Source organism: Oryzias latipes, chromosome 22 (genome assembly GCF_053564925.1).
Source record: "Oryzias latipes strain Hd-rR chromosome 22, Olatipes_Hd-rR_3.1".
Lineage (NCBI taxonomy): Eukaryota > Metazoa > Chordata > Actinopteri > Beloniformes > Adrianichthyidae > Oryzias > Oryzias latipes.
The window spans coordinates 20,874,168-20,888,662 of record NC_136258.1 but is presented as its reverse complement, the minus strand read 5'-3'; the positions used below and the strand labels follow the sequence as shown (position 1 = coordinate 20,888,662).

At 36.2% G+C, this 14,495-nt stretch overlaps 1 protein-coding gene across 5 annotated transcripts in view; it reads right to left on the bottom strand.

Annotated features, from left to right (window-relative positions):
* Positions 1-14,495, bottom strand: part of begain (brain-enriched guanylate kinase-associated) — a 55,164-nt gene that overhangs the window by 17,260 nt on the left and 23,409 nt on the right. For all 5 annotated transcript variants that reach the window (XM_023951355.2, XM_078940592.1, XM_078940591.1 and 2 more), the window contains 2 exons: positions 12,975-13,136; positions 10,586-10,652 (listed from right to left, as the gene is read on the bottom strand). In XM_023951355.2, coding sequence (XP_023807123.1) covers positions 10,586-10,652; positions 12,975-13,136 — 229 coding nt within the window. The remainder of the gene's footprint in view (positions 1-10,585; positions 10,653-12,974; positions 13,137-14,495) is intronic.

Here is a 14,495-nt window from a genome sequence, read left to right as displayed (position 1 = left end):
GAGAATTAATATGCAAATCATGACAACCTAACAGTGAGTGACCCTGTGGAAGAAGAGGAAGAGTTTCTCATAAGTGCTGTTCACTTTCCAACTAAACCAGAAGACATTGCAGCTCCCATTTCAATCCTGACTCAAACAAAAGTTATTTTTCTGTGCTATTCATGATACGAGGGGTTGTTGATGTGGTTGCAATCTGTAAAATGTCAGCTTCTTTAAGAGCTTCTTCCATCCTTTTTACTTATTCTGGTCGGAGATTTTGCCTCTTAACTGGGCAACAAATGAATCTGAAGTCCCATGAGATGCAATTACTGAGCACAGTGGTTAACAAAGGATAGCAGAGCACTACACTCCATTTTAAAAATGCTCTTATTTCAGGGCTAAAAGAACAGGAAAAAAGTACATTTCTAAATTTGTTAAAGGCTTATTAAATCAGGACACCAACAACTACCTCTGACCTGGACAAAGTCGACTTTCACGAGCAGCTGTTTACCTCGACAAACACAGAAATTTTACACCGCGAAAGGGGCAAAATTCTTTTCTAAGGCAAAGTGGTTATCGTTCATTTCAACCTATCTAAAAAAAGCACACACTGCATTCCCACAACTGATTTACAGCTTGAAGTACAAGAGGTGATCCATCCCTCTTTTACTGAGTTGATTGCACTAAAGTGTTCTGATACTGTTGGGAAATCAGGCCTAAAGGGAAAAAAATAAGCAAGAATAATCATTTATAATAATTTTCATTGGGAAGAAAAGTTGGTTTCTTCTCATGATAAAAATAAAATAGGCAAAAAATTAAATCAAAACACGGCTTTAAGAAGATTTAATTGCAAATGTATGCAGATTTAGCTCTCTGCTAAGTGACAGGATGTTTTAAAAAATAATTACACAGCAGAAACAGGTAGACTATAAATAGGAAAAGAACCCTAATCTCAAAAAGAAAATCGCTGGAAAGAAGTAAAATTATCTAGCTATGCAGCAAATCATTTCTACTTAAGAAATCCTAGAATAAGATTTAAAAATCTAGAAACAAAGAGTTCCACACAATCATTCAAAAAGGGAAGAAAAAGCTTAAAAACTAACTGTTAGATGGAATAACTCCAAATTGAATATACAGCCCAATAATAAGAATTTTTTGTTAGTTCTAAGCAAATGGTTTGTATTTTTATTTATTTTAGTTTACAAGCAACTGATTATAATTCATTACAATGTGACAAAAAACTACTGTAATAGGAGGAAATGACTGCTTTTAAAAAAAAAGTAAACAAAATTAGATTAGCATCTTACTACTAGTTAGTCCATCTTATTAAATCCTTATCAGATCTAAAAGTACTTATTCTTAAAACATAAATCTACATTTTTGTTTCCAAATCATTGTATATTGAATGCCAGTCTAACTTGTCAGGATTTTTTGTATTTTATTATCAAATGAAATCAAATTAATTAAAACAATATTTCCAGTGCAATTTGAGTTTTATTTAGCTTTGAATTAAGTTTCTCTATTGTCATAAGTATGTGGAAACATTTGTTTGGACTTGTTTTTAATAACAATGTCCTCATTTTTAGATCCTAGCTCTTAGTGAGACAATAGGTGTAGACTAGAGCAAAGATAAGTTAACACAAGTTTGAACCTGGTCAAATATGTTGAATGTCTAAAAACAAGGTTTTAAATATTTGCAAGTATCAAATAATTTGAAGAGCAAGCCATTCATTTTTTTAACTGTTCTTAATTCTTCATAGTTAAGAGACGAGTAATTAAAAACGATTGGATTATAAAAGGCCTTAGATGCATTATAAGTCTGTGAGATTTAAAGTAAGAGCGGAGTTTCAGGTTCATAAAGTTCCAGAGTTTATTGGCATTTAAAGCAGAATCTGACTGTTTTCAGGCTTCCAATTTAAAAAAATAACTTAATTGGTCTAAGATAACTTGAGGCTCCATTTTACATAAAACTTAAAAATGTAATTTTTCTTCTTATTTGGAACAATATTCAAAATGTAATTTTGATTGTTAAAAGAACTGAAATAATTCTAATCTTTCATGAACTGGGCAAAGTTAGTTGAGTTACTGAAGTGAAAATAGTGCTGCTGAATTTTTCTCAAGACACTAATTCAGATGTGGATGTTATGGAGCCGAAAAGCAACACTGGACATCATCAGCTGACATGTCAGGGGGGCTAAGCTTTCAGTCCATTAGGTTTCCCTCTAGGGTGCACTATAACGGCAGACTCTGTGAGAAAGGCAACAGTGTTTACAAAAGCCGATGAAGTGGACTTTATTTTCTGGACAAGTTAAAGTCCTCCAGTGTTTGCAGTAAGATGCTGCTTATTGTCCGTGTAAATCAGTGCTGCATTGCAGTTTTCTTTCAGAGCCAGCAGAAATGTAGCCTGCAAATTCAGAGAAACTCAGTAAACTGATTAAGAAATAAGATGAACTGTTTTTACTCCTATTTTCCCTTAAAGTCCCACTCCAATAATTTTTTGATCTATTGTAAAAGGGTTCCCAGTGGTGATGTTTATGCCATTTTTAGTTAAAAAAATAACAACAAAAAATCTTGTTTCTGTAGAGCAACAGGTGTACATAAGAAATTTGAGTTGTGAACCCCATCTCCCATTACCCATCTGTTTACACTCTCTCCCGCTATCTAGAGTCCCAGACAATCCCACTTTATCATTACCGGTGCAACAAAAATGGTGAGTAATATTGGAGCCATCCATCTGTACAGTGTTGAGCCAGATGCTAACTTTTACAAGGAAAACAAAGACGTACATGGATCTATTTATCTGTAAGTGCATTCATTGGAATGAGGCGGAGCAGGGAGCTTGTGTCCCGACCATTTGTGCCATCTACGTCCCTGCTACACTCTTTTCCCAATGGCATTTTTGCATCTGCTCCTGATTAACAATGATCTGAATAAAGAAATACTCAGTAATGCAAGTGGGTCTTAAACTCAACTATGTGCAGTCCCTTAGAGTCTGGAGTTCTATATGTCGATTATAAAACTACTTTCACTTTTATAAAATTCTTTAAAAAAAACTGCCAAAGTCTGTTCTTTTGATTGAGTTTTCTCTGTGTAACAACATCTTTATTAAAGGCTTATAATGTGTGTTGTTGGTGCAACCAATTAGTGGCCAGCAGATTTCTTTTTTTTTCTAAAAAAATAAATAAATTACGTAACTACAAAAAAAAAAAAAAGCTCTGAGTGAAACGTTGAAACAAACACAAAAGACCTCCTCACACAGTTATTACGAAGGCTTTTAATGATCTAACATCTTTTATGATGGTAAACATGCCAGACCTGAAAGGGCTTCATTTTATTTATTTATTTTTTTTTCTTTTTTCCATTGGACTTTTTAAGTGAGAACTGGTGGTTGCAAAACAAGTAACTGTCATTTGCCCCGGGTTTTGAAAATCTCTGATCACCACAACAGATCTTTTCATTGTAGAACCAAGGAGCAATTTTTATCAAATGAAGTTTACATGTAGTTTTTTTCCTGAGAGGCTAGAGCTTTTCTTTTGTCAAAATGCAGCATATTTCTACAACAGGTTTCTAAAATGAGGTAAACATAAGCTCAAACAAAAAGGAACATGAGACGCCTTTTTACATCCACATGCCGCTAATCAAAGACTCTTGTATGATTCATTATCAGCAGCTGTGAGCTCTCTTTAAAATCCAAACCTTTAGTGTTTTTGCACGTTCAGGTCTGTTATTGCGAAATCATGTAGGAAATATTTTTAAATAGATCCTAATGATGTTACTACAGCTCTCTGGAAATCCTTAAATCAAGTTTGTCTAATTTATTCCAAAGACGACTTGGATTTTATTTGAAGTTAGCAAAGAAAGTATGATGGAACAGTAAAAGACTGGCAGAAAGCTGTTTTAAGCAGCTCCTTCAGTAATTATTTTACAGCATGAATGTTTAGCGCTGACATTCTTAATGAAGATGACATTTTTCATTAAAGAAATTATTAAGTAAGCTTGATTTAGGCTTGATTGACCTGCCAGTGCCAAGGTGGCTGTTGGTTAATTCCTGACAACTCTTATTAGGAGTATGACCAAGGTTTTTCAGGACCACAGACAGCTCTTTAACATAAGCAGAAAGCTCAGGGTCCAGCAGAATTGATTTGTATGAAAAATAGGACAAGAATATAATACAATACTAAGCTACGGTGCACATGATGCAATTACAAATGTTTGTGTTTTTCATATTTGGTGTTAAGTACTGCTTGTAGAACCAGTGTTTTTGCTAGAGTCTTTGAAGTTAAATTTATTCTTATGTCTGTGTAATTTATTTTGGGCACCACAGATAAAAAGCTTGCATGAATAGCAATTGTATGGAAATATGTCTTTCTGCTTGCGCCAGCTCTGACTCAGAAGGAGCTCCAAGATTAATTTGAACTCTTAATTCACCAAGGCATCAATCTGCAACTGGTCCTAGGCTGGAACTGCAGAAGCTTTCTTTCTGCTAGGTAGTTTTTTTTAATGTATCAACATAACACATGATGTTATACTTTTGGACACAACAAAACTGAAGCATTATGTATTTAGAGACATTCATCTTTAAAGTCCCACTCTAATCATCTCTAGATTTATACGGAGCGTTTCTAGTTGTCTTTTCATTGTGGTTTTGCCATTTTTAGGCAAAAAATAAACAAAACTGTGTTGTTTTCTTGGCTCTGCCCTGGCTTCCCATCATCACTTTGTTTACATGCTTTCCTGCCAGCTTACAGCCCCTCACAACCCCAAGCTAACAGTAAAAAAGTGGCAAGCAATATTGGAGATATCCAGCTGTGCATGGAAGACAGACATGGCTCTACTTTTCTGCAAGTGGATGCATCAGAAAGGATCAAAGCAGGGAGCTTGGAGCCCACCGACTGTAGCACGTATGTCACTACTGCAAGGCTTTTTATTGTCTCCTCCTGATTTACATAAGAAATGCTGTCTTTCTTAATCTTTCATATATGTCTTCCATCCTCAGAAAAATGCCCCCAAAACATGTTATAAAACCCCAAAAAACGATTTTCATCTAAGTGTGTTTTTAAAAAAGTTAACATCTTATATATATATATATATATATATATATATATATATATATATATATATATATATATATATATATATATATATATATATATATATATATATATATATATATATATATATATATATATATTTTTTCTTTCTCTTTTTCTTTCTTTTTAATTTCAGGCTCCCCAGAACCGTTAATTACAGCTCTGAACACAGTGAAGTCACAAGTCACTGTCACTGTCTTTCAGCCTGGGCTGTCTTCAACAAGGGCACACTCTGTTTGAAATGTCATTGCATGACATGACATCAAAAGAAATAGCAATCCAAATGAGGCCTTGTCTCCAAAAAAAAAAAAAAAAAAGACTGGGAGGGGGAGAAGTAAAAGTCCTGTACTGTCTCTAGCCATGAAGAAAGAGTTGCTGCACCCAGGCTTTAATGTACTGCTGTCTGTGAGCTCTGTAATGATTAAAAATTGGTCAATGATGATGTGACACTGTGGGCTTTTATTCTCTTTTTGTATGACAAAGCAATAAGGATTACAGCGGATAAAAATCACCAATAAAAAGCACAGAGTATTGCCGGATAAACACCCCTATTAAAGGCTGCCTTCTGAACATGCACTGTAGTCTTTTTAAATCGCTTATTTACTTCAGGTGATTTTACTTCGATAGCAATGGCTCTGTGATTCACGGCAGAGGTTCTCCAGAGTTGAATCTACCTAAAGAAGCCGCTTGAATGCTAAACTGCTAAACCCTTTTTCGTGTTTGTGTTTGTTAAAAAACTGACCTGTTTTGCACCTATTGTGTTAGTCTTAGTGTTGTGTTAGAGGCTCACCTGCGTTGAAGGCAGAACTCTGCTAAATTATTAAAAGTTTTTCTTTACATTAAAGCTGTAAACCCGTCCTTTTTTTATTGTATACTAATATTCTCGTTTCCCCTGTGCTCTCCCCAGCCTGGATAAAATACAAGGTTGTGTCAGGAAGGGCATATGGCATAAAAATCTCTGACAAACCACCTGTAGGAATCAGTGAAAGCTGATTCGCTGTGGCAACCCCTTATGGGTTTAGCCAAAAGGTGAACAGCAAATTTTAGCCAGTTTATGTGAGCCTAAACCCTTGCTCCATGCCAGCAAGCAGAAAAGCCTAGTTTGATGCGTCTCTGAACAGCTAAGGCAGGTAATAGATAGGATTTCATTAATTTTTTGATATCAGTAAAATTTCTTAGACTTTCTAATGACTTTAAATTTAAAAATAAAGACAAAAAATCTTCTTAATATGTGCCACAATTTGAATTATACGTTTGAAAAATAACTTTTACTCAGAGCTTTTTGTTGAAAAATAAAATGGCTTTTCTATTATGTCATAAAATGTATGAATCACTTTGCAAAAAGAAAAAAAGAAAATAAATTTGGTTCCAAAATCTTTCTGTGCTGAAAAATTTGGCCCTAATAAACAGAGAGCTCCTTCCTAAACACAGTTATGAGGAGACATATGCCTCCTTTCCCCTGAACCGCGCAGTCTGGTCCGGTACTTTTCAATAATTATTATCTTTGATTTTTGGTGTTTTCTTAACATGGTTAAAAAAAACTTATCATTTTACCACTGTGTTTTTTTGATAAGAAGTTTAGGCTTTTCTTTCAGCATTTGCAGCTACTTAACCTTAGAAACAAAGCATTGTTTTTACCATGTACTAGACATGCTTGATCTATTCCTCCTCTAACATTTATTTTCTGTCCTGTTGTCTGCCTTAGTTTCTCATCCTCATTCTCCAGTTCTTCCTTTTATTGCTGTTTTGTAATAAAAGTTGGCGGTCAAGGATGCGTGGCATTCAGGAAAAGATGCGTTTTGTCGATGAATAAATAGTTGGAGACTTTTTGCATGAACATCTCGTCTTTGGCTAATGTTGTCAAAGTCCTCTTTTTGATTTTATAGCTATGGTTTACAATAACAGACCTTATCTGCTGCGTCATGGAGCCCTAATGTTCAGTCTATCTACTCAATGTTTAGTCTAGTTCTGGGGTTTTTACACAGGCTGCCAGAGGATAGATGTTAAAGTTCTGTTATGGTTTGGCACCAAAATAATTAATAAATAATTGATAACCTCCTGACCCGGTATGTACCAACCAGACCTCTCTGTGTCATCTGGATCCGGTCTTATGTCAGTTCCTAGAATCCAATCCAAAAATGGAGAAGCTGCATTCAACTTCTATGCTCCACAGATCTGGAACGGACTTCCAGAAAGCCTTAGATCGGCTGAAACACTTGGTTTGTTAAAACACAGGTTAAATACCCAACTGTTCTCAGCTAAATTTGATTTGTTTGTACTCAAAAGTTTACATCTGTACTGCTACTGTAAGCGTACTGTAATTTTAAATATTTTACACTTTTGTTTTACATTTTTATTTGAAAAAGCTTTCCTTTAAATATTTAATTATTTTTAAAGTTTTACTTTGAATGGTCTTTGCAAATGTGATTAAAAAAAATGCCTTTCCTTAAATCAACACATCGTCAAGCAAACATTTATCCATTATTTGTTCAGTTTTTACTTCTATTTCAAGGTAAATAAAACATTTTTCTTTACTGTAATTTGTCAGGAGAACAAAAAATAAGAAAATGATCAGTCGATTTGTAAAATAACTGTTCTTGGTTTTAATGGCGAGATGCAGACTTTTAGCGTCAAAGCCTGACAGACAACACTTTCTAAAATTGAGGTTACCACTCAGGTTCATCACCACACTGTCAGAGCCAGATCTTCTTCTTCAAATCAGGGGCTTACGTCTGAAAGCAGATTGGGGGGAAATGCTCAGGAAGTCAACCTGACGTGATGAGACAGCTGCTGCTGAGGTGACCAGAACAGCAGTTAGGAGTAATAGTTTTCCAACAGGGTTGCACGACAGCTAAGAGCAATTACTTTGGACATTGATTGTGCGCCCTGTCTTTGATTGTGTAATTGCTCTGAGAGAGATGAGAGTAGTTCTGCGGCTGAACAGGTGAGCTCAAATCGATTACAGTGGGTCTCTCATTTATTAGACCACAAAAATTGGGGGGGGGGGGTCTCATGCAGTCGGTGCTCTCAAATTAACAATTTTTCCTAAATTATAATGTATCATTATGTCACATGCTACAAGTGCTGTAGTTAAGAATCAGAAGCAATTGCATTTGCTTCTTTTTCATAGTTTCAAACTCCATCTAAGGCTTTTAATTTTTTTTTTGAAAGTTCCTCATTTCTTTAAATATCCAGTGCAATAAAAATCATGATTTTTGTTTTAGTTTTAAACATGTTCTGGTCACATTTTCATTTATGAATCCATAAAGACTTGGATTTCTGAGTATTTCATTATTCAAATCAAATAATTGTAAATCTAGAGCTGACAGAAAAATGCAGTTGGAAAAAGCATGTTATACGACAAGCCACAAACTCCCCACTTCGCTCAATTCCAAATCATCTGCTTTGTAGACGTCTAGATCCACGTTCGTCTTCGTTTTCCCTCATCTGAGCTGACTTCTGGCTCAACACTGCAGTGCTGGATAGCTTTAACTTTGCTCACCATTTTTATTGCGCTTGTAATGTTATGTTCGGGTTGTGAGGAGCTGTAAACTAGCGGGAGAGAGTGTAAACAAAGGGATGACGGAAAGTGAGAAACTTTCACATGAGAAATTAAATTTGAAATTAAAGACACATCAGTGGTATTCTTTTCTTATTTGAATAAATAAATAAAGTATGTCTCTCCCTGTATCCTTTCAAGTTCCTTTTTAAAGTAACAACAAAAACGAACAAAAGAACCAAAAACAATATTCGATAAGAATCCAACATTTCAACTATTAACAAACCGTGCCTTGCAGTGCAAATGTGCATAAGAATCAGATATTTTCAAGCTTAGTTTGCTACACTCTGATTTACTCTGCACATTGGTCTAAGCCACATACCTGGCATCTTTTCTTAGATGCAAGTTCATCAATGTCTGGGGTCAGGCTCTGAGCTGAGTAAAACCTAGTATTTTAGTAGGCCTGTCTTGAAAGCTCCTGTTGTCCATCTTTCGTCTGGCCATTTTTGAGAAGGGTGAAAATACTTTGTCCGATGTGACAGTATACACCACTAGCATTAATGCACATTTGATATGATCTCGCGGGCCAATTATAATTACACTGCGGGCCAAATTTGGCCACGGGCCTGAGTTTGACACATGCGATCTAGACCAAAAACACATTATAATCTGTGAGTTAGATCAATCAAAAAATAGTTTTTTGGATTGTATTTTATTATTTACCATTTTTTGGAAAGATGGAGAACAAAAACATGCATTCAAACCAGCTGGTTTTCATAATTTCATGTTTGCAAAGATCTTTTTCAAAAATTACAACTTTTACTGAAAGTTCAGTGTGTTTACTTTGAGTTTGTTTGCTGCCATTCTTTAAAAAAATATGTTGTTATTAATATAAACGTAATAAGGTTTATTTACTATAGTTAACCTTCGTCTGTTAATATCTTTTTCCCAGATCTACAAAGAAAAAAAATGGGCAAATTGTGTCAATTATTGCTTGGGTTTTTTCCACCTTTTATCCTAAATTCGAAATGAAGGATTTCCTGGCGAAAGGTTAAAGATTTTAGCAGAAGAGTAAAACTAAAGTTCAGATCTCATGAAGCTGCTGCCTAGAAAACAACTTTTTTTCTTCCCGTCTTTACACGAGTCTGGCTGAGGGAGGGAAGAGCAGATTTAATTTAGCAACAAACCATGAGACAGGGTTTACTGGTAACTGCAGGACTTCATGTTCTCCACTAAATGACCCGGAGTCAAGCTTGTAGGTAAAGGCAGATACCAGACAGGTCTAGTATTTGTGAGGCGCACCAAATGTGCTGGTTCTCATTGTACATGGAAGCAACTTATGGGAGGAATGAGTGCAGATCATAACACATAAATAAAAGATTAAGCCCCTCTTCATGCATCTTTTATTAGAGTCTTGGTGAGGGCTCTGTGGTTGAAGACAGAATTAGATGCATTTCTTGTTAATGTCTGTACAAGCAGATGCAGACTTCAGTACAGGCTGACATTGGGGTCACACAGCAACAAGCACTTTTTTTGGATTAAGAAAAATAAGGTTGAAAAAAGATGGATGACTAATCCTCTGAGTGTCAGAAATTTAAAAATAGAGAAAATCTGTTTGATTAAGCAGAAACAAAATGCCAAAGAAAATACTAAACTGATTTTTTTGTATCATTCTCTATTTACGGTAGACATTTTTAATCTCTAATGTAAAAAAAAAGTAAATCAGGAGACATTAAAGAAACACCATTTCTTCACCATTCACCTATTCATGCAAATATCCATCACATCTATCTATTTGAATGCAAAAAAAAACCAATTTTTTTCAATAACTGGAATAAATTCAGGCGTCAAAGGGTTAAAATTACTACGCTGTGACTCGAATGCACCTAAAATACTTCTCTGCACAAAGTTTTGACAGAACAAGCTGTCGTTATATGTAAGTTGTGTTGTTTTCTGTCTTGTTTTGTCGATTTCAGTTCTGTTTTGTGCTGTCAAATCTGCCGTGAAAGTTTCTTACCGCTCTGCACATCTTTTCCTCTAAATCCTGGTTGATCCTTTGAATAGCTGCATAGCTGCTTTGGATCCTAGAAAGACATGAACATGACTTAGATTTACAGAACAAACACCAAAAGCTTTGAATCGTTACAAAAATATCTCTCAAACTAAATCTCATAGAGAATTTATAAAGATGCTTGTAACATTTGACTTAAACTGTATATTTTTTGCATGAACTTTGAATACATCAGTGCGTGCGGTAAAGAAAAACAGCCTGTTTGTTTCATGGCTTTACCTCTCAGTGTAGTGCAACATATTTTCATTAGCTCTAAAGCTTAGAAAGCATCTCTAAACCATCATTTATGGCGTCATTAACCTCACAGATAGCCCATGGAGACTCCAAGCGACAGGAGAAACAAATCATAAAACAAAAAGTTTATGAAGGAGAATGATTAAAAATGACTTAGAGACCCTGGAAAAGTGGGGTGCAAATAACTGTAATAAAACCTGCAGGCATTAAAGGGAACAGTCAGTCATTCCCAAGGAAAAGTGAGCAGTTTGTGCGCTTTTCCCCCCCTTTACACTGATCCGTGTGTCAGGCAGCACATTACTGGGTTTTGCAAATCACACTTTTTGCAGTTTGACAGACGATGTTCAATCAGACTCAGTCTGACAGAGTCCTTTGGGTCCTTGTCTGCAGCCGTCCTAACAAGTCTCCTCATTTTAAGACAATGACAAGCCAGTTTAAATGGCGGCAGTGGGTGACAGGCAGGCGGATGGATGCAGGGCGGTGGATCTGAAAATTCTTCGCTTCAGTTTAGCGATTCCAAAACTGAAGCAGCAAAGGGCAAATGATAAAAATCTATTTTTATTTTTCTATGTATGTTTTTCTATTTGTAGAATTTCAGTGAATGAAATAAACCTAACAGTTTTTTACATAGATGTCTCATAATTCCTTTTCTTCACCTTTTTTTTCCCTCCAACATTTTTGGGTATTTAAAATGCCTGAAAATAGAACAAAACCATGCCGTTCTTTATAATACTTGACGTTGGGGATTTACAACTAATAACCTTTAATGCCAGGTTAGCCATCTTTGCTGTGACAGGAAAACAAACCAATCAGGGGCTATGTCCCAATTCCATACCTACACGCTAACTACTAAAAAACAATTTAGTGTGGAATATTTTACAAAGACTATTTATGAATCTGATTATGCTTGGTTATTAAAAAAACAAGTTAAAATAAAACTTTTCACATAAAAAAATCATTTCAACGCAATGCATTGTGGTCAGTATTCGCCAATCCTGTTTGCTTTGAAGCTTCTGGGAAATTTCTAGGGCACTGGATTTTGGAATTGCAGATGCAGACAGTTCTACAAAATGGCAAACGCACTACATAGCGCACTAAGTGGTGAGTAGTAAAGGAATTCAGACACAACCATTTTTTATTTATGGTCCCTTTTTCTGCCATTTTTAGTGGCACACTGGGCATTTGATAGACCAAAACATGTTTGGAGAAGGCTTGGTGCGAAACGTTCAAACGGCGCAAATCTTGCTTATTTTTTTTTTATTGCTTGATTCAGATATAGGTAAGACTTGGTGTCAAATCATTCCGTCTGCAATTAGTAATTGCCGGGAATGAGTTAAATCGTGTCTTGCAGTACTTAATTTAAGTACTTAATTTAAAAAATAAGATCCAATACAAGTTACAGGGAAAGCTTTAAATAGTCACTACAATAAAATAACCATGGATTAAAAATTGTTTTAAAATAAAAGACAATAAAAGGTGACATACAGACAGAGGAAATTGGTAGGTTCTATTAGGTTTTGAAAAGTAATTGGATGAATTTTAAGATAAGGCTTAAGTTTGTAGGCAAAGAAACAAACTAAAACGTTGAAGCAGATTGTTTAGGGATTTTGGAGCTGCTACAGTAAAAGCCTTCCATTCCCTTTAAGCGTTTGCTTCGTTTTTGGCTTCGAGCAGCCAAACTTTGAGGATGTAGGAGCTCAAAGAGGCAAAAAGACTCCAAAGTGTGTAGAGATTTAAAACCTTATGAATCCAGGAATGAATGCCTTCACTGAAGTGATGGAAGTATTGCTGCCTGGTTCTCATTCTAATCAGGTTCTGAACAGAATGATTCCTCCTGTTTTAGGCAGGAACTGTGTCTGTTATAAAGGTAGAGGAGGTGATCTTTCCCATAGCTTAAAATGCTTTAAAATATGTTTACAAATGGAAACGGTACTTTAATTAAGTGTTTGACTTTATTTTAATGGAACATCCATTATTTGTGACATTTAGGTCAGATAAATATTTGTGGGAAAACCAGAAAGGTTTGTTGCTTTTATGTGTAATTTGCAGTATGTTGAGACCAGTCCCAAACGGCCATGTTGAGTTCTAAATTGAGTTCTACCTGCGCAGCTTCTCTGTGAATTTCTCCAGCTCCTCTTGAGCCCGGCGGAGTTCTGTCTCCAGGTACTGGCGAGTGGAGTCGAACTCTGTTTCCACCATCTCTAGCTTCTGGGTTGTGTGGGACAGGCGCTTGCGGATATCGTCTTTGTGGTCGTGGAGGGAGCTGAGCAGACAGAGGGAGGAGGAGTTCAGAGAGCAGAAATGTGGAAATGCACAACTCACATCAGCCATGCTCTTGGTGTTGTCAGCGTTCAACAACAATGAACAAAACGGGAAAGGAGATTGGCGGAGAAGGCGGAGTGTGCGCTTGTGTGAGAAGAATGGGAAGAAGAGGAAGGTATGATGTGCAGCTTGGGTGTAATTCAGTTTGGAGAGACAGGTCCTAGGCAGGGAGGAAGCAGGAGGCCAGTGGGGAGGAGGAGATGGATGGAGCTGGAATACTAATAATTTCCCATTCACAGTGATGGAGCCGAACACAGAAAAGATCTCCCATTGGTGTAATGGTGAATTAAATTATGTGGAGGCTGAGTCTCTCGAAGAATAGGAACCGTTTTTCACCCCAGACAGAGAACATGGCTAGATTGTGGAAAAAGGGTTGCAAACATAAAACTGGTGACTGAGTGTGAGCGAGAAACCATTAGAAGAAGGTGAAAGACAGAAAGAAAGCTCCAGAGGAAGCATGATGCTGGAAGAATGGCACAGCTCTAACCCTTTTATTATCAACAACAACATAGCGGACAGGTAGATATATTTCATTACGTGTGTGATGTACGTTTGTGTGTGGAGGATGAAAACAGCATGACAGCGCCGACCGAGGGAACTGATGTGCTAATGAAAGGCTTGGGATTGGGAGCAGAGGTAGAGAGCGCTCTGAGGGATTTAGCCCTTCTTGGCTGAAGAAGAGGTTTGATGGCACAGCAACAGCCAACCAACTGGAACAGAGAGTTCAGCCTCCATCCTCCAAGCAAAGCCTTAATTACAAGAGCGCAAAACAATGCCAATGAAAGACTTACAGAGTCTGCAGTATAAAAATGGGTAAGAGAATGGAGCACCTTCAATACTTGTGTGGAACTCTTAGTAATAGCTCTAATCATTCATTAACCAAACTCATTCTGTAAATAATAAACATCATCCGGAAACACTAAAAGATGCAATATATTTGTAAAGCCATGTAAGCAAGAATTAAAAGAACAGACTGTGGGAAAAATTGTGTAAATAATTTGTTTTTGGCTGCTTTCTAGGGTCTACACTAAATATATAGACACAAAGTTTTGATTTTTTTTTTTATTTCTTAAAAATATATATTTTCTGGCAGCAGATTTTCCTTGTAACATACTGAAGGCCTGAAGAATTTCCACATTATTAAAGCTCATTTTGACTGAGGGGGTGCCTAACCAGGGCAAACGACATTCCTAAAAAAAAAGGAATTAATATGCTTTCAAGCAGGACATCCATAAAACTACAGCACACATGAAGAAACTAAAGATAACAGCCAGATTTAGTGAGCTCAGACAAACCAAAT